Genomic DNA, 25,892 nt, shown 5'->3' on the forward strand with positions numbered 1-25,892 from the left:
CAGCCAGCGGCCTCGGCCTCGGCGGCGACGGCGGGCGGAGCCGGAGCCGGAGCCAGGCAGGTAACGGGGGCCGCGGGGCCGAGGACCCTCCCCGGGGACCCCTCCCCGGGAACCCCTCCCGGACCCGACGCCCCCTCGGGGACCCGGAGGGAGCTCCTTCTAAGGACAGGACCGACGCTGCTCCTCCCCCTCCTCCCCCCCTTCCTCCTCCTCCTCCTCCCACCGCCGCCTTAGTCATTCGTCTGCCTCTTACTCACTTCGCCGTCCCCCTCCCCCCCCCCCGGTCCGGGCCCACCCCCCGTTTAGTCCCCGGCCCAGTCCAAGACGGGAGATAGTAAGGAATAATTGTGGTGTTTGGTAAGCATTCACTCATTCATTCAGTCGTACTTATTGAGCGCTTACTGTGTGCGGAGCACTGGACTAAGCGCTTGGGAAGTCCAAGGTGGCAGCATTCATTCATTCAATCGTATTTATTGAGCGCTTACTGTGTGCGGAGCCCTGGACTAAGCGCTTGGGAAGTCCAAGTTGGCAACATATAGAGACGGTCCCGACCCATCAGCGGGCTCACAGTCTAGACATTCATTCATTCATTCATTCAGTCGTATTTATTGAACGTTTACTGTGTGCGGAGCACTGCAGAGTACAAGTTGGCAACATTCATTCATTCAATCGTATTTATTGAGTGCTTACTGTGTGCGGAGCACTGGACTAAGCGCTTGGGAGAGTACAAGTTGGCAACATATAGAGACGGTCCCGACCCAACAGTGGGCTCACAGTCTAGACATTCGTTCATTCAATCGTATTTATTGAGCGCTTACTGTGTGCGGAGCACTGGACTAAGCGCTTGGGAAGTCCAAGGTGGCAGCATTCATTCATGCAATCGTATTTATTGAGCGCTTACTGTGTGCGGAGCACTGGACTAAGCGCTTGGGAGAATACAAGTTGGCAACACGTAGAGACGGTCCCTACCCAACAGCCGGCTCACAGTCTAGACATTCATTCATTCATTCATTCAATCGTATTTATTGAGCGCTTACTGTGTGCAGAGCACTGTACTAGGCGCTTGGGAGAGTACAAGTTGGCAACATATAGAGACGGTCCCGACCCAACAGCGGGCTCACAGTCTAGACATTCGTTCATTCAATCGTATTTATTGAGCGCTTACTGTGTGTGGAGCACTGGACTAAGCGCTTGGGAAGTACAAGTTGGCAATATGTAGAGACGGTCCCTACCCAACAGTGGGCTCACAGTCTTGCACATAGTAAGCGCTTAATAAAAGCCCCCCTTCTTGACTGTGAGCCCACTGTTGGGTAGGGACCTCCTCTGTGTGTTGCCGACTTGGACTTCCCAAGCGCTTAGTACAGTGCTCTGCACACAGTAAGCGCTCAATAAATGCACTGCACACAGTAAGCGCTCAATAAATACGATTGAATGAATGAATGAATAAATACGATTGTTAGTATGTTTGGTTTTGTTCTCTGTCTCCCCCTTTTAGACTGTGAGCCCACTGTTGGGTAGGGACTGTCTCTGTGTTGCCAATTTGTACTTCCCAAGCGCTTAGTACAGTGCTCTGCACATAGTAAGCGCTCAATAAATACGATTGATGATGATGATGATTGAATGAAAAAATGCCATTATTATTATTATTATTAAGCGCTTACTATGTGCCAAGCACCGTTCTAAGCGCTGGGGAGGATATAAGGTCCCACCGGGGCCTCGCCATCTTCATCCCCATTTTACAGATGAGGGAACTGAGGCACAGAGACGTTAAGTGATTGATTTGCCCGATAAATACGCTTGAATGAATGCCCAAAGTCACACAGCTTTAATTCTATTTGTTCTGACGATTTTGACCCCTGTCTCCATGTTTTGTTTTGTTGCCTGTCTCCCCCTTCTAGACTGTGAGCCCCTTGTTGGGTAGGGAGCGTCTCTATATGTCGCCGACTTGGACTTCCCAAGCGCTTAGTACAGTGCTCTGCACACAGTAAACGCTCAATAAATATGATTGACTGAAAGTGGCGGAGTCGGGATTTGAACCCATGACCTCTGACTCCCCAGCCCAGGCTCTTTCCACTGAGCCACGCTGCTTCTCTAACCCGCGCTTACTATGTGCAAAGCACTGTTCTAAGCGCTGGAGATGGGGGTCCTGGGGGCCCTGGGTGAGGGGCGTTGGCAGGAGCCCAACAAGGACTGGATTTTGGGGGTCCTCCCCATCCCTTCCCTGCCATCACCCCTTTTCCCGGCTACCCCTCTCTAACAATAAGAATTTGTTCATTCAGTCGTATTTATTGAGCGCTTACTGTGTGCAGAACACTGTACTTAGCGCTTGGGAAGTGCAAACCGGCAACCTTAGTTATAATAAGTTCTAATATCTTAATTATAGCTTCTAGACTGTGACCCCGTTGTTGGGTAAGGACCGTCTCTGTTGCCGACTTGTACTTCCCATGCGCTTAGTACAGTGCTCAGCACACAAGTAAGCGCACAGTAAGTACGATTGAATGAATAACGACATTTGTTAAGCTATGTGCCAAGCATTCATTCATTCATTCAATCGTATTTATTGAGTGCTTACTGTGTGCAGAGCACTGTACTAAGCGCTTGGGAAGTCCAAGTTGGCAAAATATAGAGATGGTCCCTACCCAACAGCGGGCTCACAGTCTAGAAGGACTGTTCTGAGGGCTGGGGGAGATCCAAGGTCATCGGGTTGTCCCACGCGGGGCTCGCTTAGAACAAGGCTTGGCACAAAGTAAGCGCTTAACAAATGCCATCATTATTATTATTAATCCCCGTTTTACAGTTGAGGTCACAGAGAAGTGAAGTGACTTGCCCAAAAGTCACCCAGCTGACAAGTGGCGGAGCCGGGATCACGACCTCCGACCCCCCAGCCCGGGCTCTTTCCACCGAGCCACGATTTGGGTAGGGGTGGTCTCTCTTTGTTGCCAAATTGTACTTTCCAAGAGCTAAGCACAGCGCTCCGCACACAGTAAGGGCTCGATAACTGCGATGGAATGATTGAGTCCAGCCCCCTCCCCCAAATGCATCCACCGCAGGGACCCGATGGTCGCCCCCGCACCCCTGTCCCTGACCCCTGGATCCTCCCCCGTGGGCGGGTGGGTCCCCCGAAGGCAGCCCAGACGGTCCAGGGAGGTCCGAGAGGGGACATTCCGGGGAGACGTACGTGTCTGCTTGGCTTCCTCAGGCCTGCTGACCAAGCCGCCCCCTCCCCCACTGTCCTCCCCACCCCCTACCCAGCGAGGCCTGATAAACGCCTTCCCTTTCACTGGGAAAAGTCTTCCAAGCCCTTCCTGTTTCTCTCCAGGCAATAAAGAGTTCAGGAGCAAACTGCAGAGGGATCTCCAAGTCCTCCGCAAAGAAGGGGGACCCGGACTTTTGTTGAACTCCTCTCCAGGGGACCCCAGAAATGCCGACTCCCAGCCCTGACCGTCCTGGCTACCCCAGCCCCCGACCTTCCACGAGAAGCGGCGTGGCGTAGTGGGGAGCCAGAAGATCGTGGGTTCTAATCCCGGGCCCGCCACTTGTCTGCTGGGTGAACGTGGGCAAGTCACTTGGCTTCTCTGTGCCTGTTACCTCCCCTGTAAAATGGGGGTTAAAACTGTGAGCCCCTTGTGGGACAGGGACTGTGTCCAGGCTGGTTACCTTGTATCTGCCCCAGTGTTTACAACAGTGTTTGGCACACAGTAAGTGCCTAACCAATACCCTAATAATAATAACTATTATTCCACAGGGAGATGGGGCAGAAGGGGCCCAGGCCTGCAGTGGGAAGGATCTCAGAGGGGCCCACAGGCAGGCAGGGCAGACGGCAGGGTTGGGTTTCAGGTCACTCTTCCCTGGCCTCGTGAGTTGTCAGGAAAGGCTCCGTTCCTGCCTGGAGAATGGGCCCAGGCTGGTGCCCTGCCCTGCCCTGTCTGGGGGCAAGGTTGGACCGCTGCTCTGCAGACTCCCATCTCCCTCCCTCCTGCTCTGCTGGCGTCTCTCTGCATGTCTCCCTCCGGCCCCTGAGCCGATGGAGCCCTGCCTGGACAATTGGGCAGGGGCGAGTTCGGGAAGCCGCCCCCCACCCCAGCCCGGCTTCGGACCCTGGCTCCCCAGGCCATGCCAGTCCCAGGGGTTGGTGGGAGTGCAGACTAGCCATTCTGCAGAGCTCCTTCCTCCCAGGAGAGAGACTGTGGTTTCACACCCGTTCTTGGGGAGTTTAAGGATCCCCTGGGTGGAGGCGGGGGCTTCTGGGTCCGGGAGGGTCAGCTCAGTGGCCCTCTGGGTTGACCTGGGAGACTTCAGCGTCTCCCTTTCTCCCCAGGCCTGCCAAAGGTAGGGTCCGGGGGCTCCCGTTTCTGCAGGATGGAGGGAGGGGCGTAGCCCGGGGCCCTGACCCCCAAGGTTCTGACTAACTCCGTCCTCCCCTCCCCTCCCCTCCTCTCCTGCCTGATTCCCCAAGCCCCTCACAAGCCGGTGTCGATTTTCATGCCTTATATAGCCCGAGTAGGAACAGACAAACCCTGGTCCTGCTGCGGCTGAGAGCCCTAACTAGGGAGAGGGAGGGTTACAAGGGCTGCCTTGTGGGGGGCACTCGGGACCAGCTGGAAGCTCCTTTTGGGTGGGGGGGGGCCTTCCTCCCGCTCCGTGGTCACTGCCTGGGTCCCCTGGGGACTGGGCATAAACCAGGTCTGCCCCAACTCAGAGTCTGCGTCCTTCCCAGGTGAGCCACCTTGGCCTCAGCCTAGTGGATTTCTGGGGCAGGGGTGCTCGGTGCCCCCACCCCCGTCTTCCCGTGGAGCACCTACCGGCTAGAGTGGGTGGGGTGGGGGGGGACCCTGCCCAAATCGCTGTGGGCCAAGCAGCCCGCTGATCGCAATTCCATTCCCCGTCCCCCCTCCAACTCTCCCTCTCTCTGGCAGTGCCATGGACTCCTACAAGATCACGCTGGATGGCCCAGCCCCTTGGGGCTTCCGGCTACAGGGTGGCAAGGACTTCAATATGCCCCTCTCCATCTCTCGGGTAAGAGACACGTGTGTGTGTGTGTGTGTGTGTTTTGTGGGGGGGTCTCCCAGAGCGGAGCAGAGAAGGCCTGGGGTCAGGGAGGTCACCACCCGGGGCTTTTTGCTGCCCTGTAAATAATAGCAATAACAGTATTTAAGTACTTACTATGTGCCATGCACTAAGCGCTGGGGTAGATTGAAGATACTCTGATCGGACATAGTCCCTGTCACTCATGAGGTCCACAATCTAAGAGACGGGATGGATGAGAAAGCCGAGGTACGGAGAAGTTACTGAGTTTCTGCCTCTTGTCTGCTGTGTGACTCTGGGTGAGTCACTTAACTTCTCTGTGCCTGTTACCTCTTCTGTAAAATGGGGGTTAAGACTGTGAGCGCCAAGTGGGGCAGGGATGATCACATACAAACCCGTGGCTTTGTCCTAAAAGCCAGAAGAGCTGGAGGCCAACTAATCTTGAATCCACAGGTGGGACCTTCCCTTTGTCCCGTGGGGTGGGGGGCAGGGCGAAGGTCGCCTTGGGCTTCCTGCTGATGGGACTTCTGGCTTCCCTCCCCCAGCGAGGAGAAGGTGGGTGGTGGGCTGGAGCTTACTGCTCCTGAAGTCAGTGGTCCCTGAAGTGGGGAAGGGGCCAGGTCTCCAGAAGAGACCCCGCCCCCCCCCCCCCCCCCCCCCCCCCCCCCCCGTATTGGCTCTGGACCCTCTCAGCCCAGCTTGGAATGACCCCAGGGAGTGGCATCCCGCTTGGGTGCCCTTTGACCCCAGGTTTCCCCCTGAGGGCCTGTGTTGAGTGGCTGGAATACACTCAGCCCCTCAGGGTTCATCTGGCGGTCCCCCATGGAGGTCCCCTGTCCCAGCCTGACAGTGGTTTGGGAGGCCAGGCAGACCCCCCCCAGGGGGAGGGTGGGGTGAGGGGAGGAAGGGTGGGCACGGGAGGGGGGCCGGGCTGGAGCTGTGGGCCCACAAAGCCTCCATGTCCCCTTTCCCTGAGCCGTGCATCCACAGATCTGCGACTGCGCTGGCCTTGGCTCTGGGACTGTTGCCTTATAAGCCCTGGAATGTGGCGGAGCGGAGCCGAGCGCGGCCGGGTGGCAGGGCCCAGGGCGGGCGAGGAGACTCGGGGTGGGCAGCTGGCAGCAGGCGGGCTTCCCAGCCCCTGCAGGGCCCTGGGGCTGAGCGGGGAGAGAGGAGAAATCGAGGAAAAAGCTAAGGGTCTGTCTCCCTCACCCCCTCAGCCTACCCTTCAGCCCCAGGGTGTGGGCTTAGCTGGGTGGGGCCCGAGGAGACCCCCATGAGCTAAGCCAGTCCTCCTGAACGGACCCCGGGGGCGGGAGGGGTGTTGGTCGTAGGTCTCCAAGAAGTTGGGCAGCAACTCCTGTTCCCAGATGGAAATATCTGCTTGGGAGCACGTGCCAGCGGGAAGATGGGGTGGAGGATAGGAGACAGCAGTGGGGCGTAGCTGGGATTTGGGGTCACGGAGTATCAGGGACTGAGGACTACGCACAGCCTTCTCCCCCCTCACCGCCCTGGGCTGGAGACTTGAATGACTCTTTGGCCTTTACTCTCTGCACCCTCTTTCTTTTCCCCTAATAATAATAATAATAATAATATTGTTATTATGATGATATTTATTAAGTGCTTACTATGTGCCAGACACTGTACTAAGCGCTGGGGTGGATACCAGCAAATCAGGCTGGACACAGTCCCTGTCCCACGTGGGGCTTACAGTCTCAATCCCCATTTTATAGATGAGGGAACTGAGGCACAGAGAAATGATGCGACTTGTCCAAAGTCACACAGCAGACAAGTGGCAGAGCTGGGGTTAGAACCCATGACCTTCCGACTTCCAGGCCTGGGCTCTAGCCACTATGAGCTCTGGGTAGCCAGGCTCTGTTCCTTTCCCCAGTCTCTGGGTATTAGCAAGGGCATTTAGTGAGACCTCACTGTGCACCAAGCTCTGTGCTGAGACTATGAGCCCCACATGAGACAGGAACTTTGTCCGACCCGATTAACTTGTATCTACCCCAGTGCTTAGAACAGTGCTTGACACCTAACTAGCCCTTAAAAAACACCAGAAAATAATTGAATTTTGGGTGTTGACCCAAGGTAATTAGGTAGAACACAATATTTGACCTAAAGAAAATGCTGAAATGCCATAAAAAAACCAGAAAAGCACAGTCCCGGTCCCTCATAATAATAATAATAATGATGATGGCATTTATTAAGCACTTACTGTGTGCAAAGCACTGTTCTAAGCACTGGAGAGGTTACTAGTTGATCAGGTTGTCCCATGGGGGGCTCAGTCGTAATCACCATTTTATAGATGAGGTAACTGAGGCCCAGAGAAGTGAAGTGACTTGCCCAGAGTCACACAGCTGACAATTGGCAGAGCCGGGATTTGAGCCCATGACCTCTGACTCCAAAGCCTGAGCTCTTTCCACTGAGCCACGCTGCTTCTCCAGGGCGCACAGTCTAAGGGGGAGAATGAAAAGAGCCTTTACCCCATTTTGCAGATGAGGAAACTGAGGCTCAGAGAGGCAAGTGACCTACCCCAGGTGGCACAGCGGGCCTGTGGCAGAGCCGGGATTCTAATCCCAGTCTCTGGGCTCATTGACTGGGCCCTGCTGCCTCCCTGGGGTATCGGCCCTTCTCCCAAGACTCTCCTAGGAAGGGAGGGAGGACACAGTGCCCGAGTGTCTGCCAGCTGGCTGCACCACTCCGGGGGATCGAAGCCCTGGCGGGGTGGGGGAAACTGAGGCTGAGGATCCGGACCGGAGGCAGAAATGAGGCAGGACTCCTGTTCAAGGGTCCGGGGAGACCACCCCCGGTGTGGTCCTGGCTTCGGGCAGCAGGCCTGGCCAAAGAACCACACTGACCCGTCCACTGGGTCTCCGTCCCCGGGCTGGGGGTCACCCCGGGAAGTGGCTGGAGGGCCAGCGGGAATGGGCTGGCCAGCAGCGGCTGGGTGGCCAAACGGCGGGCCAGGACTGGGCTGTTCCTGGTCAGCCCCGCTCGTGCCAAGGGAAGGGATTAGGGAGGGAGCCAGAAGCCACACCCAAGGCAAGTTGCCAGGGTGCCTCTTCGGGCACCTGCTTGGTGTGGAGGGAGGGGGCTGACCCCGGTTCCCCGGGTGCCTGGCAGAGGGAGGGCCTAGCCTCAGTGAGGAGTCTCTGACCCCAGTCTAGCTGCCTCCTTTCCTTTCCCGAGGAGGCCGCAGAGTCCCCATCCTCCAGCCTGGAGTACGCAGACCCCAAATGTTTCCAGCCCGGCCCTGGCCTTGTCTTCGGCGGAGGCTGCGGGGGTGGGGGCCTCAGGGGTTGGGGGTGGTGGGAAGGGCGGCGGGGAGAGCAGGGAGCAGGGCCGCCGGTTGGTCTGCCCTTCCTTCCCCTCCATATCCTCTCTGCTGTTTGCTTTGGCTCTGGTGCTCTGCCTGCAGACGCCCTCCCTGCCCAACGTCGGGGGAGCAGGGCAGGGGCCTCCGACCACCCCCTCCCACACACAAAAAACACACACACATGACATCAGCTGGGTAGAGAGGGGGAAGGCCAGGTAGACAACGGCAGATGAGAAATGTTTGGGCCTCTCACTCCAGCCCTGACCCGTTGTGTGACCTCGAGCAAGGGAGGCGGCCTCTCTGGACCTCAATTTCCTCCTCCGTAAAACGGGGATAAAACTCCCTGCCCGCCCTCCCCCTTTCTGGGCAGTCTGATCTGATTACTTTATATCTCTCCAAGTGCTTGGCACGTGGAAGGGCCTAATCCGGTGACTAGGCAGGCAACCGCTGAGGCTGGTGGCAGTGTTGACCCCAGGCTGTGCCCCTGGTTGGCCATGGTTGCGGGAGGGCTTGCTGGCCCAGAGGTGCCCATTTGGGAGCTATAGCCACTGATCCTTCCCGAGAGTCTTTTCAAAGGGCTCCCTTGGGTGGACAGCTGTTGGGGCCCTGAGTGGGAGACCTTGCCCCCCAGTCTCTCAACAAGGCATGGCGTGCTGGGAGTGGCCCCGGATCGGCTGTGCCAGTCAGTGAGTCAGTCGTATTTATTGAGCACTTACTGTGTGCTGAGCACTGTAATAAGCACTGGTGAGAATACATTAAACAGACAGGGTTCCCTGCCCACAAGGAGCTCCCAGTCTGGAGTCTGTGCCCCCTGGCCTCCATTCCCTCCCTTCCCAGACATCCCAGCCCACGAAGTGTTAGCATCCCTCTCCGCCTGCCCCACCCCTCCGCAATCAATTCATTCATTCATTCAGTTGTATTTATTGAGCGCTTACTGTGTGCAGAGCACTGTACTAAGCTCTTGGGAAGTACAAGTTGGCAACATATAGAGACGGTCCCTACCCAACAACGGGCTCACAGTCTTGAAGTGGTATCTATTGAGCATTTACTTAGGAGAGTAATGATAATTATGGTTCTTGTTAAGCGCTTACTATTTGCCAAGCACTGTTCTAAGCGCTGGGGTACAGACAAGTTAACAGGTTGGACAGAGTCCCCGGCCCACATGAAGTTCACGCTCTTAATCCCCATTTTCTAGATGGGGTAACTGAGGCCCAGAGAAGTGATTTACAATCTGCAGGTTTGGAGTCGAGTTCTGGGAACCACAGCCTCCTGGGAGGGTCTCGCCAGCCCCTCACTGCCCCCCCTCCCCCCCATCCGATCCAGATTGTGTACTTAGGGAATGTGGGCTTGGCTAATAGGGATTCTTGGCTCCCCGCCCCTTCCCACCTCATCCCTCGCTCCCTGCTTGTGGGGCCCTTCCCACCCCCCCAGTTCCCCTCTGGTGACTCTGGGTTGGTTCCCATAGTTGCTGAGCAGGCCTCGTCCCCCGCCCCAAATATAGCTGGCACTGGGTGGGCTTGGTTGCCAAGGTACAGCAGGCACTAGCGGTGCAGCAGGGTCTTCCAGGGGGGCAGGGCAGGTTTGTGCTCGAGCCCCTGGAGCAGGGTTGGCCCGTGCCCAACCTCCTGCCAGTCATCGTCCGGGCAGGTGGGGGTGGCGCGAGGCCACTGTCCAGGAGAAAAGCTGGGGCTCGACGGCCAGGCCTGTCCGGACCCCGGTGGGGCTGAGGGGGCAGCCAGTGGGGGTCAGGGGCAGTGCCCGGGGTTGGACCTCCTAGAGCGATGCTGAGGTCATGACCGGAAGGGTGAGAGCCCCAGCGGGCCCCCCCGCAGCTGACAAGGGAGGGGTGATCGTGTCCAGAGTTGGAGGGCCCCTGGAGGGGACAAGATTCCCCAGTCCTTGTTGTCGGCAGTCCTGAGGGTGGGGGGCTTCTCTCTCGTCCCCCCTTTTTGGTGGGGGGCCAGGGGTTTTGTTTCCCTGGCCCATCCCCGCTTTCCTTCCCCGTAGTGGCTGTGGGGGTGGGGTCCTGGCCTGGGTCCCAGCCATCAGTGCCTGAGGCCAGAGGCGATGAGGTAATGTCTGGGCGGGGGCTGGGGGGGTGGAGGGTGGGGAGAGCGGTCCCCAGGACTCGCTCCCCCTCACCGGGGTGGGGAGGCGGGCAGCAGGAGGGCGGCAGCAGCTGTCTGCTGCAGTCTCCAGGCTGCTGGGCCCTTGGGCCGCAGTGACTGCCGGGAAAGCTGATTCACCTCTCCGGGCCTCGGCCTCTCCCTTTCCCTCCGCCGCCCCACCTCCCTGCCCCTCTTGCCTGTCCAGGCCGTGATTCGGTGGGGGGGGTCGATGCCCGGCCTTCAGGGGCCGGGGGCGGTGGGGTCTAAGCAGCCGGAAGCTCACAGCCCTCCCACCAACACACACACACCAGGGGGGCAGGGGCATTGGTGCTAGTTCAGAAGCAGGATACAGGTGGGTGGCCTGGGGATCCCGGGCAAGGGGAACCCGGAGGTCAAGGCCTTGGGGGGCCCCGAGACCAAGGGTGTCTCTGCGTCTGTGTTGCAGCTGACGCCGGGGGGCAAGGCGGCCCAGGCGGGCGTGGGCGTGGGCGACTGGGTGCTGGCAATCGACGGAGAGAGCACCAGCACGCTAACCCACATCGAGGCCCAGAACAAGATCCGAGCCTGCGGAGAAAGACTGGGCCTCAGCCTGAGCCGGTACGGAGAGGGCCGGGGACGCCGGGGTTCCCGGGGGCCGGAGAGCGTGTCCCGTCCCCCCGGCCCGCCTGAAGTGCGGGGTTGGGTCTGTGTCCGCTAGTCAGGAGGCGCTCGGGACGGGGCAGGAGACAGCCACCGGTCTCAGGGGCCTTTCTCAATCTTCCCAATCACCTCGCCGGACGCTGAGGAAATTGCATGAGCTGAGGCGGCCGAGCTGTTGGTCGCTGCTCTTCCTGCTGGGCGGGGAGCGGAGGGGAAAGAGAGGCCGTGGGTGCCAGCTTGTTGCAGGGCCTGGGGCTTGGTATGGGCCGGGGGGAATGGGGGCAGCCCCAGAGGAGGCTGGACCCACGGTTCTGCCCCCATGGCATCTGACCAGGGGCGCCTGCTGGAGTGGCAGGGATCGGCCCGCCCGGTGGGGAAGAGACGGGGCAGAGGGCCGGAGGCTGGCACTAGGGCAGGTGTGGGCAGTGTTTGGACGGGAAGTCTTGGCAGGCAGGAGGTGGGAAGCGGGTGACCAGGGGGTGGAACCAGGGGTGGCCTTCACTGAGAGGGGTTCCACCCCCACCGTCCCTGATCCTGAATGACCCCGCTGGCTGCAGGAGGCTGAGAATCTCACTTCCCTGAGCCCTCTGCCACGGGTTGACCTTCCTGACCCTGAGGGGTTTTAGGTGCCTGGGGTGGGGGGTGGGCGTTAGGGGAGAGGGATGCTGACCTGACCAGTCTCTCTTTCCGCCCCCACCGTCAGGGCCCAGCCGCTCCTGGGCAGGCCACAGAAGGTAAGTCGCCCCTGCTCTTTTTCTCCTGGACTACTGGGGCCCCTCGCACCCATCACCTTCACCCCCACTCGCTCAGGGGAACCCACTCCCAGGGGGGCCCCGCTGCACCTGGGCTTTAGGAGAGTGAACCGAGAAAGGGGGACCCTTCGGGGTCCTTCATTGGGACCGGAGGGATCTTCCCTTTCCCTTTTCCTGCCCCTCCCGTAGTTGGAAGGATGAGGTGAGGGGTCGGAACCACCCACTACCAGATGGAACCGGTTCTTCCTAAGTCACTGCTCAGACCAGACCGTCAGTCAGTCAGTGGGTTGTAGCCCGATCCAAGGGAGGCCGGATGCTTAGGGGCCAGGACTTTTCCCTTCTCCTCCATTTCACCTCTCCCTCCTCCCAGCTTCCCTTTCTCCCCCTCCCTTCCTCCCTCCCTTCTCCCCGTCGCCCCCCACCCCCCATCGACCCCTCTGGCCATCCAAACAGCCCTTGGGGCCCAGGCTAGAACAGGCACCCCCCCCCCCCCACACACACACCCATCGCCCCCCACCCCAGCCCCCTCCCCACCCACGGAGCAGGATGGGACCAGAAGCTGATGAGGTCAGGGCCCTGCAGGGTCATTGAGGAGAGTCAACGTGCAGAGCCCCCCCCCCCCCCCCCCCCGCCCCCCAAACCACCAGGCTGGAGGGCGGGTGGTGGGGGAAGAGGAAAGCTCCATTTCCCCTCACCCCCAGGCCCCGGCTCCTGCTCAGGATGGCGTCCAGATCCAGGCCTGTCTCAGCAGCGCCTGGAGTTGGCGTCTGGGGCCCGGGCTCGGCTTTCTGCAGAGGCCGAGGCCAAAGGGTTGTGGGGTGGGGTCTACGGGGAGGCAGGGAGGCCCTGCCCACCCCACTAGGGCTGGGAGCTTGGGGTTTGACCCGTCTTAAGCCCCACCTGGACAGGGAAAGTTTTGCCCCTCTCCCCTTCTCTTCCCTCCCCCGCCCCTCTCCAACCCCCCATGTCCGGTCTGTCCTGGCCCTTGGCAGTAAGGCTTGGGGGTCGGCCAGGGGGCTTCCAGCCGCCCCCGCTTGGGCTCCCACAGGCCCAAGGGCGGGAATGAGACCCGCAGCCAGGAGGCGGGGTGAGGATTGGGGGCGGGAAACACTGCTGCCTGGTCCTCCCTGGGCTGATCCCCACCCATCCTAGCCCCGAGCACTCGTTGCCCTGCCCCCCGCCCCCCCCCCCCATTACACTGGCAGGGTTGGGGAAACTGAGTCCTGATCCTGGCCCATCCTGTGCCTGTGCAGGGAGAGGGAGAGCAGGGCTGGCTGCGCTTGGATCCTGTATGTGTGTCCCTGGTGGGGAGGGGGGAGGGAGGCATGAAGCACTGGGGAGGGTCCAGAAGGGGCACTAACTGCATCCGCAAAGTGTGTGAGGCTGCTGTGTGCCAGGGCCTGAGACGGGGTGGGTGGGCACCTTTGGGGGCAGTGCGGGGAGGGCCTGGGGTTTGGGGGCAGCTTCCTAGCCCCGGCTCGAGGAGGGGGGTCCCGGCCTGGGATGAGCTCATCCAGTGCGGCGAGCCCCCTCCCCTCCTCCACCCTCCGTGCTGGCGGCGGGAAAACGGGAAAACAGAGTAGCCTGCCAACGAGCCTCTGGCCAGATGTGGGGAGCCCAGGACCGCCGGCTGGCCGGCCGGCCTGTTCCCATGGCAACGGCAGCAGGGGCTGGGAGGCTCCCGAGTTGTCATTGGCGGGGCTTGTGGGGGGGACTCAGACCCCCGGGGGTAACCGGAGAACCCCACACCGGTTCCTACAAGGAGACCCCTCCCCCAGCCAGCTGTGGTGGTGGGGGGACAAAGGGTGGGTCTACCACCTCCCTCCACCGAGTTCCCCCTCAGGTCCGGCTGAACTGGCAGCCGCTGCCTGGGATCGGGCACCGTGCTGCCCCCATCCCAGCCCCACTTGAGCCCCCCGGGTGCTGTTTTGTCTCTGCCCAGGACCCCAGCCCCGGCTCCGCCGAGCCCCCGCACTATAGCTTTGTGCCCAGCGCCGCCCTGAACAAGACTGCCCGGCCATTCGGGGCCTGCTCGCCCACGGAGACCGGGACCCCCGGGCTGGTGACGAAGGCCGTGGCCTACCCGTCGCCCCCCAGGCCCACCCACTCCCCCCAGCAGAACGGGTACGTCGCACCATACAGGGGCTGGGGCCGGGCGCCTGCTGCGTTCTTGGCTGGCTGGGGCCCCCCTGCCTCTGCACGTGGGCTGCTCTTGGGGGGGCCCGGCGGGCTCCCCCTGCCCTCCTCTGCCTGCCCCCTCCCCTCTTGGCTGCTGGGAAGCTTGCAGCAGGGTTGAAGCAGCTCCTGGTGACCAGAGCTAGAATTGTAGGCAGCTTCCTTTGAGGGTCAGTCCTCTCACACCCCTTCCCCACCCGCCATGTCATCCGACCCTATCTTCTCCCTGGGCTCGGCCTCTTCCGCTCCTCCCTCTGGCCCCAGGAGCTCTGTGAGGGGCCCGGGCAGTGGGCCCGGGGTCGGTGCCTGGCTCACTGGGTGGATGTGGGGCCGTGCCCCGCTACCCGCCGGCCTTTGGCCCCTAGGGTTCCGGTGGCTTGCTATTGACGAGGGGCTGGATGTGCACCTCATTTCCAGGTTGTGCCATTGGTGCCAGGGTCAGTGGGCCGGGGAGGGGGCTCTGGGGTCTTCAGGTCAGAAAGTGAGTTGTGGTGTCTTCCCCAAGATGCAGACTCCAGTTCTAGCTGGCTAATCTGAGCTCCTTGTCTCTCTGTCCCTGTCATCTCTCCCACTCTTCCCTCCCTCCCCTTCTCTCTTCCCTTCTCTGTCTCTCTCCTTTACAGGTGGACTCCTCTGACAAGTCAGTGGCACCCCTCTTCCTATCTATTCTTCCCTCTTCCCCCACCCCCATGAAGGCTTGGTAAAGGTGGTGCCTGTCTGGTGCGGCCTGGGGCCTCGGGGTTCCCCGGTCCCCCAAGGCTGCTCTCGGGTAGGACACCAGAGTGTCCGACCCCACTCCCTCCCCGCCTGGGACCGACTGGCCTCCGCCCAGCGGGAAGTGGGTCTCCCTCTGCTCCCGGCATCCATTGCCCCCTGCTCACGTGCCAACCTCGGAGGGTAGGGAGTTGCGGCCCCCAACTCTGTCTCATTCCACCTGCTGCCCCTGGGACGAGGGCCCAGCTGTCTTCTCCGCCGGCCCTGCTTTTTGGAAATTCAGGCGGGCTCCAGGGCGCGATGGCCAACCTTCTCTGGACGGCCCGTCTGTCTCGGGGTGGGTCGGTAGCCTCTGTGTTTCTCTTCCGCTGACCCGGTGTCTCTCTGTTTCTGTCTGTCCCCCTACCACCTCCTGGCCCTCTTCCTCCCCTCACTGCTGCTGTTGCCCCACTGTCACCCACCTGCCCTGGTGCTAGAGTTGGGGTCAAGACCCCAGAGGTGAAGCTGCCAGCCCCTCCTCCAGCCCGAGCGCTGCCACCTGAGCTGGGCCACTTCTTCCCGGAGGAAGAGTAAGGGACGAGAAGCAGGGAGGGCTGGGTTTGGCCCCAGCCTGCCCCCCCCCCCACCCCCCAGGGGGAGGAGGGCCCGAGAGATCCGGGGACAGAAAGCAGGGCCCAGTCTGGGCTGTGGATGCAGAAGGGAGCTGGAGGTGCCAGCCTGGGTGGTGGGCAGGGAGCTGGGATGGGGCTGCCCACCTTTGTCCCACAGCCCTGCTCCATTGGGCCCTGCTGTCTCTGGAGGGCAATGCCCCAGGGGGCCAGCTGGGGTCGGGCAGTATGTGGGTGCCCCCCGGGGGAAAAGGCACGGTGCTAGCCCTCATCCCACCCCACCCCTCAGGCACACCCCGCATCTGGCCGGCCTGCCTGGGGATGCCAGCAAAAAGCGGCTCATGGAGGATACTGAGGACTGGCACCCGCGCACGGGCACTGGCCAGTCCCGCTCCTTCCGCATCCTCGCCCACCTGACGGGCACTGAGTTCAGTAAGTGCTCACCGGGCTGCTCCCCAGAGGCTTCCCTGGAGCCACTCGGGCCCCGGGGACCCCTCCATCCTCTGCCCTGCCACCCTTCCTCTCCTCATAGGCCCCACTCCCGCCCCGTCCTCCTCCTCTTCCTCCTCTTCCTCCTCATCCTCCTCCCTGGCTATGCTGGGGGGTGGTGGTGAAAGGCTCTCTCTGCTGCCTGGGACTCCTCTTCACTGTGCTCTTTCCTGCTTCTCTCAGTGCGAGATCCCGATGAGGAACATCTTCAAAAGTCCAGGTAAAAGCCAGTCAGGGTCCCTGGCCCCGGCTCCCATTCTCCCCCCTGCCGGCTCCCAAGGCCCATATGCCCCGGCCCCCCTGCCTCGCAGGGGCTCCGGCTGGGTCCTCCATAGCCCCTGGGGGTCCGGCCGGGCCCCGGGATCTGAACCCCTCTCTTCCGTCCTCCTGCTCAGACTAAGAATTGCTCTCCTGCCTCTTGGAGGCCCTGGTCTTCTGCCTTGATTCCTTTTTCCTCCTCTTCCACCACTTCCACCTTCTCTACCCCTACTGCCTTCTCCTCATCCATCTCCTCTTCCTCATCTCATTCTCCATCGCCACTTCCTCTTTCTACATCCTTTTCTACCTGTACTGCCTTCTCCTCTTCCACTTCCTCTGCCTCTCCTCCACCTTCTCTTCCTGATTTCCTCCTCTTCCTTCTCTTCGCCCTCCTCTGTCTCCTCCTCACCCTCCTCTGCCTCCTCCTCCGCCGCCTCCTCCTCTCCCTTCTGTTCTATCCCTCAGGGAAAAGTTTGTCACGGAGCTGCAGAGCCCCCGCTACACCCGCCTGCGGGATTGGCACCACCTGCGCTCTGCCCACGTCCTGAATGTGCTGTCCTAGCTCGGAGCCAGGGGACCTGGGGCGCAGCCCACCCCCTCGCGCTGCGTTCGTGCCCCTCTGAGCCGGCTGGCTCACTGCCCACGCTCTCTGCCTTTCTGCCAACCTGCCCACGCTTCCTCTCTGTGCTGTCTCCCCTACCTGCCCCTTGGCTCACCTGGTGTCCCAGCCTGGGGTTTGGTGCCTTTATCTGTGCTGGTTCCTTCCACGCTGCCCTCCGCCTCCCCCGTCCAACCTAGAGGTTCCTCCTTGGGCCAGGGGTCAGCCTGTTGCCCACCTTCCCAGTTCCTGTCCTGGTCAAAGGGCGGTGATGAAACCTCCTCCACTGGCCTCATCTTCCTGGCTTCCTGTGCGATGCAGCCACTTCTGGGGTCGAGCTCTGGGGTCAGCCAAAACCTCCACCTTGCCCTTTCTCCAACTTACAGTGCTACAGTCATCTGGTTGCCGGGGCCGGGGGTGGGAGGGGTGTCTAAGCTTTCTTGCACAACCTCCAACCCTCCCCCAATTTTCAGTTTCTCCCTCCAGGCAATCTGCTTATTTCCCCCCCACCCCCCCACCTCACTCCTGCCTCCTTCCCAGCAGCTGACCTAAGGGCTCACCTGACTGGAGGTCTGGCTTCCAGGAAGCCTCTCAGCCCTCTGGGATGATGTGGGAAAGGAGTAGGGGTGGGGTCTGGGCTCTACTTTGCTGTCAAAATAAATATTCCTACTCTGTGTCTCTTTCTCTATTTCTCACTTGCTGTCCTTGGGTAGGTTGGGGTTGATGTTCTGGCGGGGAACCCCAAGAATCAAAATAACTGGAGTTCTCTCCCTCCTCTGCTGTCCTCCCTGCCAGCTGGTCTGGGGTCTAAGGTGTAGATGCGAGGTGAGAGGCCAGGGCCATAGCATAGTAGGGTGGGTGGATGGGTGGGCCTTTGCAGGACCCTCCAAAAAGCTGCCCAAGCCAGGGCCTGCTGTTTGGTGACTTTTGATTTGGGGTTGGACTTCCTGCCGGGAGAGGTAATTTTCCATATGTGGTACTGGGGTTGGAATACACACATCTGGTGGGGCATGCGGGTATCCCGTGTTGGGAAAGGGGCAGGGGAACCACTGGCCCAATCTGAGAGACACAGCCTGGCACTGGTTTGGGTCTAGGCTCTGTCCGGTTCCACAGCCCCAGGGACCCCCCATCTCCTCTGGGCATCCTAGGCCCAGGGGTCCGTGTCTATGTCCGAGCCCCCTCCTGCTTAGCTGGTCATGGTCCCACCCACTTCTCCGGGACTCCGTGTGCACAGGGGGGGTTTGTTGGGAACAAGAGGAGGAGAAGATGCCCCCCCCACCCCCGCCACCTCCACCATCTCACTTGGCTTCCTGCCCCCCTCACTCTGGGTGGGTTTAGGGTGGAGGAGTGACCTGGGGAGGGGGCGGAGGATATGAGCCGGGTCTTCCTGTCTTGGCCCCGGCTTGATTCCAGCTCTTCGGCCTGTGCTACCCTGAGGGGTCCCGCATTCAGGCCTGGGGGACCTGGGGATGGGGGGCATTGGAGGCAGCCCCCCTCAAGATCTCCAGCCTTGAGGGGGGCGGCCCACCTGCAACAGCTCCATCCGCTTCCCTGTAGTTCGAGGGTTGTTCCCTGTCTGTCCCTCCTCTTCCCCCCGCCCCGTTCTCTCAGCTGAGGACCCTGCTGACCTTTGGTCGCAGAATGGGCAGTAGGGTCATTTTGGGGGGCTGGGCACAGCCATTCTCCCCGCCCCTGAAGCCCCTCCTGAATCCAGCTTGGAGATTGTAGCCCCTGCGATAACAGAGCTGGCCACCGGGGGTCATTATGTTGCCAACTTGTACTTCCCAAGCGCTTAGTACAGTGCTCTGCACACAGTAAGCGCTCAATAAATGCGATTGATTGATTGATTGATTACTGCATGGCCTGTGGCCACTGAGGACCCGAGCTTCTGGCCCGGCCTCCCCAACCAAGCCCGGGTCACCGCCTCTTCTGGGAGTCTCCCCCACCCGGCCCCGCATCTGCTCTGTTCGGCCTTTGGGAAAGGCCTCCGGCGGGGTGGCGGCGGCACTGATTGTGCTTGTTGGTACCCCCCTCCCCGGGCAGGGTGGGCTTAACTGGTGACTTTGTAGCCAGGTGCTCAAAACGGACTCCACAGCGGCAGTGATGCCACCGGAGCCACGGCCGGGTAAGCATGGAGGGGGAGAGGGAGGGCGAGGCTCGTTGGCACCGGGAACAGGCTGGGGGTGACTCCGTTGGGGACTACTCGCCCACCCAGCGCTAAATTCTGCTCAGAACCCACGAGCCCCTTCCTCAGTCTCGTCTAGGAAAGCTGGCCGCGGGAGTGAGGGGGCGGAGGTCTTAAAATCGACCAGTTGGACATATGTATTGAGGGCAGACTGTAGGAGTGGTGTGGCCTGGTGGATAGAACACAAACCTGTGTCAGAAGGACCTGGGTTCTAATCCCGGCTCCGCCACTTCTCTGCTTTGTGATGTTGGGAGAGTTACTTCTCTGTGCTCTGGGTATCTCATCTGTAAAATGATTACTGTGAGCCCCATGTGGGACGGGGACTGTGTCCAACCAGACTTGACGGTATCTACCCCAGCGCTTAGTACAGTACTGGGCCATAGTAAGTACTTAAAAAAATACCCCTTTTATTATTATCACTGAGCACTCTGGAGAGTCCAGTAGAGTTGGTAGAAACAATCCCTGCCTATAAGGAGCTTATGGTCAACTGTGTGCAGAATACTGTACTGAGCACTTGGGAGAGTTCAGTAGATTCAATAGACATGGTCCCTGCCTTCAAGGAGGTAATCATAGCATTCATTGAGCGACAATGGCGCACTAGGCTAGGCGCTCAGGAAGTGCAGAATAACAAAGTACCAAGTTCCTGGCCCACAAAGAGCTTGTACCGTAAGGAATTTGAAAGCTTACAGCCTCGTTCTCTAGACTGCAAGTACGTTGTGGGCAGGGAGTTTGTTTATTCATCATCATCATCAATCGTATTTATTGAGCGCTTACTATGTGCAGAGCACTGTACTAAGCGCTTGGGAAGTACAAATTGGCAACATATAGAGACAGTCCCTACCCAACAGTGGGCTCACAGTCTAAAAGGGGGAGACAGAGAACAAAACCAAACATACTAACAAAATAAAATAAATAGAATAGATATGTTACCATGTGCAGAGCACTGTGTCAAGGGCTTATTCTGTCGTCCTCTCCCAAGTGCTTAGTACAGTGCTCTGCACCCAGTAAGTGCTCAAGAAGTCCAATTGAATGAAGGCACTGTAGCGGGCAGAGCCCCGCTGGAGATACTGCTTCTTGGCTGTTGTAGGTTCGGCCGCCCCCAGGCCTCCCGCCCCCGCGGGAACCACCAGTCGCCCGCCCTGGGCCGTGGACCCCTCGTTCGCCGAGCGCTACGCCCCGGACAAGACCAGCACGGTCCTGACCAGACACAGCCAGCCCGCCACCCCCACCCCCGTGCAGAACCGCAATTCCATCGTGCAAGCCGCGCAGCAGGCCCCCGACGCCCACAAGACTCCCGTCTGCCACCAGTGCAACAAGGTCATCCGGTGAGGGCCTCCTCCTCCCCGCCCCCTTCCTCCCTGCGACCCTGCCCTCTCCTTGCTGACTTCCTAGCCTTCTGTCTCTTCCAGCTCCAGTCCATCCTTTATCATTTAAGGAATCGACCAGTTGGACATATGTATTGAGGGCAGACTGTAGGAGTGGCGTGGCCTAGTGGATAGAACACAGACCTGTGTCAGAAGGACCTGGGTTCTAATCCCGGCTCCGCCACTTGTCTGCTTTATGATGTTGGGAGAGTTACTTTACTTCTCTGTGCTCTGGGTATCTCATCTGTAAAATGATTACTGTGAGCCCCATGTGGGACAGGGACTGTGTCCAACCGGACTTGATGGTATCTACCCCATCATTTTTGGGGTAGATGATGGATTATCATTATCCGTGATAACGATTTCTACAAAATCGTTCAGGGCACGTCATCTGCCTCCTCAAAAAACTGCAGTAGTTGCCCCCTTCATATCATACCCCTCCCCATGCCCCCCCCCCATGACTCCTCCCCGCTCCCCATTCACCCCGCCTGTAGGGGACGCTACCTGGTGGCCCTGGGCCATTACTACCACCCCGAGGAGTTCGTCTGCTGCCAGTGTCGGAAGGGGCTGGACGAGGGCGGCTTTTTCGAGGAGAAGGGCTCCGTCTTCTGCCCCAAGTGCTACGACACGCGCTTTGCTCCCAGCTGTGCCAAGTGCAAGAAGAAAATCGCCGGGGTGAGGTCCCCGTGAGGCCGGGGGAAAGGATCTGACCTGGGAGGGGTGGCGGGTGGTCCCCACCCCAACCCACGCAGCAGGGAGGGGAAGGTTCCAGAGCCTAGCAGAAAGAACACGGAATGGGGAGTCCCGAGACTCCCGGCCTGCTTTGGGATCTCGGATAAGTCACTCAACTTCTCTGGGCCTTGGTTTTCTCAATCGGTCAATCTGGTATTTATTGTGCACTTAATGTACACTGAGCATTGTGCCAAGTGCTTGGGAGAAGCAGCGTGGCTCAGTGGAAAGAGCACGGGCTTTGGAGTCAGAGATCATGGGTTCGAACCCCGGCTCCGCCAGTTGCCAGCTGTGTGACTTTGGGCGAGTCACTTCACTTCTCTGTGCCTCAGTTACCTCATCTGTAAAATGGGGATTAAGACTGTGAACCCCACTTGGGACAACCTGATCACCTTGTAACCTCTCCAGCGCTTAGAACAGTGCTTTGCACATAGTAAGCGCTTAATAAATGCCATCGTTATCATTATTACAATATAACAAATTTGCCAGACAGGTTTCCCGACCGAAAAGGGGTTTCCAGTTCTGCAAAGTGGGGATAAAAGACCCCTGCCCCCTCCCATTTAGGCACTGTGAGGGGCAGAGAAGGGGTCCGAGCTGATTATCTTGAATCTGCTCCTGTGCTTGGCATGTAATAAGTGCTTAATAGACGATCTTCATTAGGGCTTGGGCCCCCCCGGGTAACTTTTCCGGGTATATGTGTGTGTGTGTCTTCTGTCTCATGTCGTCCCTGTTTTCCCACCCGCCCTCCCGTAGGAGATCATGCATGCCCTCAAGATGACCTGGCATGTGCAGTGCTTCACTTGTGCCGCGTGCAAGACTCCCATCCGGAACCGGGCATTTTACATGGAGGAAGGGCAGCCGTACTGTGAGAGAGGTACAGACTGGAGGAGGAGGGAGGGGGGCCTTCTACTGATTCAGTGGGCTGAGCATCAACTGTGTGCAGAGCACTACACTAAGCCCTTCGGAGAGCTTCGTGGCCTAGTGGCGAGAGTATGGGCCTGAGAGTCCAGATGGTATTTGTTAAGCGCTTCCTATTGCAAAGCACTGTTCTAAGCACTGGGGGGATACAAGGTGATCAGGTTGTCCCCCGTGGGGCTCACAGTCTTAATCTCCATTTTACAGATGAGGGAATTGAGGCCCAGAGAAGTGAAGTGACTTGCCCAGAGTCACAGCTGACAGTTGGCAGAGCTGGGATTTGAACCCATAATAATAATAATGATGGCATTTATTAAGCGCTTACTATGTACAAAGCACTGTTCTAAGCACTGGGGGGATACAAGGTGATCAGGTTGTCCCACGTGGGGCTCACAGTCTTAATCCCCATTTTACAGATGAGGTAACTGAGGCCCAGAGAAGTGAAGTGACTTGCCCAGAGTCACACAGCTGACAGTTGGCGGAGCTGGGATTTGAACCCGTGACCTCTTACTCCAAAGCCCGGGCTTTTTCCACTGAGCCATGCTGCTCAGTGACCCAGTGATCCAGAGACCCGGATTCTAATCCCAGCTCCGCCACTTGCCTCCCGTGTGGCCTTCAAGTCACTCAGTCATATTTATCGAGTACTAATGTGTGCAGAGCACTGTACTAAGCACTTGGGAGAGTTTAACAATAAATAGACACATTCCCTGCCCACAATGAACTTACAATCTGGGCCTCAAACTCCTCATTTGCAAAATGGGGATTCAGTACCTGTTCTTGCTCCCCCTTAGATTGGAAGCCCCATGTGGGACAGAGACTGTATCCCACCCGATTATCTTGCATCTACGCCAGTGCTTAGCTCATGATTTGCACATAGTACCACAATTATCAGTAGTAGTATTATTAATAGTACTAGTCATTCATTCAATCTTGTTTATTGAGCACTTACTGTGTGCAGAGCACTGTATTAAGCGTTTGGGAAGTACAAGTTGGCAACATATAGAGACGGTCCCTACCCAACAACAGGCTCACAGTAGTAGTAGTATATTAGAAGTTACAGACATGATCCCGACTCTAAAGGAGCTTACAACTTAATGGGGGAGACAGACACTAAATTACAGCTAGGATGGGGATGGGAAATGGTCGCATACATGAGTAATAGGGTATGTAAGATATATACAGAGTGTCTTAAGCAGCAGTGAGAACACAAGGGTGTCAGTACAGTCAGATCTGTTGCATTTGAGTGCCCAATGTGTGCAGAGCACTGGACTAAGCACTTGAGAGAGTACAATAAAGGCAGTAGACGCAGCCTCTGCCCTCAAGAAACTTCTGATCTCCTGAGTGCAGAGCACTGGATTCCACACTTTGGAGAGTACAATAGAGTCAGCAGATGTGATCGAAAAGCTTCCAGCCTGGGTGGAGTGTAGGTGGGATTGCAGAAGTACTGAGGTGTAACCAGGGAAGACTAGAGCGAAGAGGTGTAATAAACTGCATTTTAAGAAGAAAGGACAAGTGAAGCAGCCTGGATTAACAGCAGGGAGGCTGGAGACCTCGAGGCCGCGAAGGCAGAAGCCTTGTTGTATCGGACTCTCCCAAGAGCTTAGTACAGTGCTCTGCATGCCGTAAGAGCTCAGTAAATACGACGGAATAAATGAATGAATGAAAGAAGCCGTTACAGTGACCGGGCTGGGCTAAGGGTGAAGTGGGAAGGCTGATAGCGCGTGAGGCAGTGTGAAGGAAGAACCAGCAGCAGACCTCAGAAGCAGACCGAGTGTGGGAGGAAAACAACAGAGAGGGGTCGGAGGTTGACGTTAATGATGTGAGTTCTCGAGGATGGGGCGGGGGGGGTGTCCACAGGGATAGGAAATCTCTATTCCTTGCCCCCTCCAACACACATACACATGAACACCCAGGCCCCAGGGGTCTTCTTGCCCTCTATGGTGGGTTGCTGGCTTGTGCCATGTTGCCATGGCAACAGCAGCAGGGGGCCCTCCATCTTTGGGCAGAGCCGCAAAGTATCCTGGGAGAAGTGAAGTGGTTTCTTCCCCAAACCCACCACTGCTGAGGTGCCCCCCCCATCTTAGGGGAGGGGCTCCGGCCCCTTCTCCCTCCCTTCACCATCCCCTCCGCCATTCAGTTGAGGGCAGTAGGGCAGGTTTAGAATGGGCTTAGTGAGCGGGTGGGGGTTCCAGCCCCTTTTCTACAGCAGGCGACAGGGTGGGGACTCTCTTGGGAGAGGGGAGGTTCAGGGAAGATTGGTCAGGGGCTGCGTTGGGAGCAAGCCAGAGGGGAGATTCTGAATGGAGCCTCTCGGTGGGAGGCTGGTAGTGCCAGGGAAAGAGGGGAACTGGCTAGGTTTATGGGAGGGTCCGTGGGGAGGAGACCCTGGGGGCCGAAGGGATGGCATTGGGGTAGATTGTGGGGGGCTGCGATGACTCCACCGAGGCAGGGAGTTCTTGAGAAATGACTTGGGCTCCTCTCTTCTTCCTCCTCCTTCCTCCCCCTACTCCTACAGACTATGAGAAGATGTTTGGCACCAAATGCCAGGGCTGTGACTTTAAGATTGATGCCGGGGACCGGTTCCTCGAGGCTCTGGGCTTCAGCTGGCATGACACCTGCTTCGTCTGTGCGGTGAGAGAGCGCCCTGCTCCTCCCCTGCCCCCTCAAACCTCCGCCAAGTCTCATCCTAGTCGGGGGCAAAGCCTGCTCTGCCCAGCAAGGGGATTCGGGTGGGAATGAGGCACCCTCCACTCCCTGGCCTGCCCTCTGCCCCTACCCCTGCCCTTCCCTACTCCCCCACCGCTCCCCATTGTGACCCGGTTCTCCTCCCTTAGATCTGTCAGATGAACCTGGAAGGGAAGACCTTTTATTCCAAGAAGGACAAGCCTTTATGCAAGAGTCATGCTTTCTCTCACGTCTGAGCAACTAGCCGCCTCGCTCCATGGCCACCGCTGCCAACCACGCCCCCCGCTTCCGCCTCACTCCTGGAGCCACGTCCCTGGGGCAGGGGGAGGCTGGAATCCCCCCACCCCACCCCCATCCACCATCCCTTCCCCAGCCCCTGGCAAGGGCCTTGCCCGTTCCAACCTCCTCCCAAACCTATGTCCAAGACTCCTCTGCCCCTCCTATCAGGCTGAGATTGCAGGCTGATCTGGAGAGTAGGGAAGAGGGTCCCCAGATTTCCCCCACCCCTCCCCCTGGGAGCTCCCGGGGCCGGGCAGCTGCTTCCCCTGCCATAGGTCGGGGCATTGGGAAGAACCAGAACCGCCCCTCAGTGTGAGCCCACTGCCCTGCTCATGGTGGAGACCACGGACCTCCAACCGCCATCAGCCTGAGGGTCCAGCCACCATCAGCCCGGGGATCCGGCTGCCCGGCTGCAGAGGCCCGGGCAGGAGGACACCAGACAGGGCCACGGGGGCTTCCCCGGCGGTGGGCATGGCAGCGGTGGTGGGTCTGGTCTTGTGGGGAGCCCCAGGGGAGGATTCAGCAGGATAGGGGCTCTGACTGGACTAAGGGGGGAGGAGGGGGTCCAGGAAGTTCCCTTGGAGCTGAAAGTGACATGGAAGAGCCCGGGGGGCCACGCTTCTCCACGCCACTCAGCCGGGAGCACACGCTCAACCCCCGCAGAGGGTCTGCGGACTAGAGCCCTCCGCCCGGCGTACCTATTCCCTGCAGCCCCTAGCCCGGGGCTTGATTTGCTTTTAGTGCCTTAATAAAACCTTTCGTATCCAGAAGTCAGTCAGTCACTCAATCATATTTACTGAGTGCGTACTGTGTGCGGAGTACTGTACTGAGCGCTGGGGAGAGTCCAGTACAACAATGTAACCTCGTTGTTGGCTGCCACTTCCTCCCTAGGCCAGGAACGATTGGCTCACCCCTGACCACAAACATACATACACTCTCCCCTCCCTTCTGCCCCATCCTGAACCACCCCACTCTCTGGCCTGGGCTGTGTCCTTAATTATTTGTTAAGCACTTACTATGTGCCAGGCACTGTACTAAGCACTGTCCTTC

General features: G+C 59.0%; 1 protein-coding gene across 4 annotated transcripts; it reads left to right on the forward strand.

The window, feature by feature from the left end:
- PDLIM7 (PDZ and LIM domain 7) lies at nucleotides 1–25,612 on the forward strand. Of its 4 annotated transcripts, XM_038771182.1 has the most exons (14): nucleotides 4,595–4,717; nucleotides 4,917–5,016; nucleotides 10,898–11,049; nucleotides 11,795–11,825; nucleotides 14,642–14,658; nucleotides 15,209–15,301; nucleotides 15,630–15,772; nucleotides 16,013–16,049; nucleotides 18,755–18,810; nucleotides 19,958–20,195; nucleotides 20,729–20,909; nucleotides 21,717–21,837; nucleotides 24,394–24,509; nucleotides 24,713–25,612. In XM_038771182.1, the coding sequence occupies exons 2-14, from the start codon at nucleotides 4,921–4,923 to the stop codon at nucleotides 24,797–24,799; spliced, it is 1,368 nt and encodes a 455-aa protein (XP_038627110.1). In that variant the 5' UTR covers nucleotides 4,595–4,717; nucleotides 4,917–4,920; the 3' UTR covers nucleotides 24,800–25,612. The 4 variants fall into 4 exon arrangements, with proteins under 4 accessions (XP_038627109.1, XP_038627110.1, XP_038627108.1 ...); XM_038771181.1 differs by lacking the exons at nucleotides 4,595–4,717; nucleotides 14,642–14,658; nucleotides 15,209–15,301 and adding exons at nucleotides 1–60; nucleotides 13,786–13,967; XM_038771180.1 differs by lacking the exons at nucleotides 14,642–14,658; nucleotides 15,209–15,301 and adding an exon at nucleotides 13,786–13,967.
- Nucleotides 25,613–25,892: the final 280 nt, after the last annotated feature.

Source organism: Tachyglossus aculeatus, chromosome X2, assembly GCF_015852505.1.
Source record: "Tachyglossus aculeatus isolate mTacAcu1 chromosome X2, mTacAcu1.pri, whole genome shotgun sequence".
In the NCBI taxonomy this organism is placed as follows: domain Eukaryota; kingdom Metazoa; phylum Chordata; class Mammalia; order Monotremata; family Tachyglossidae; genus Tachyglossus; species Tachyglossus aculeatus.

What these genes read in the sequence shown, in the direction of transcription:
- PDLIM7 (XM_038771181.1), top strand. Translation starts at nt 4,921, where the DNA reads ATGGACTCCTACAAGATCACGCTGGATGGCCCAGCCCCTTGGGGCTTC. An exon ending in CCTGACGGGCACTGAGTTCA is followed by an intron (nt 15,773 to 16,012) that starts GTAAGTGCTCAC and finishes TGCTTCTCTCAG; the next exon opens with TGCGAGATCCCGATGAGGAA. An exon ending in ACACCTGCTTCGTCTGTGCG is followed by an intron (nt 24,510 to 24,712) that starts GTGAGAGAGCGC and finishes CTCCTCCCTTAG; the next exon opens with ATCTGTCAGATGAACCTGGA.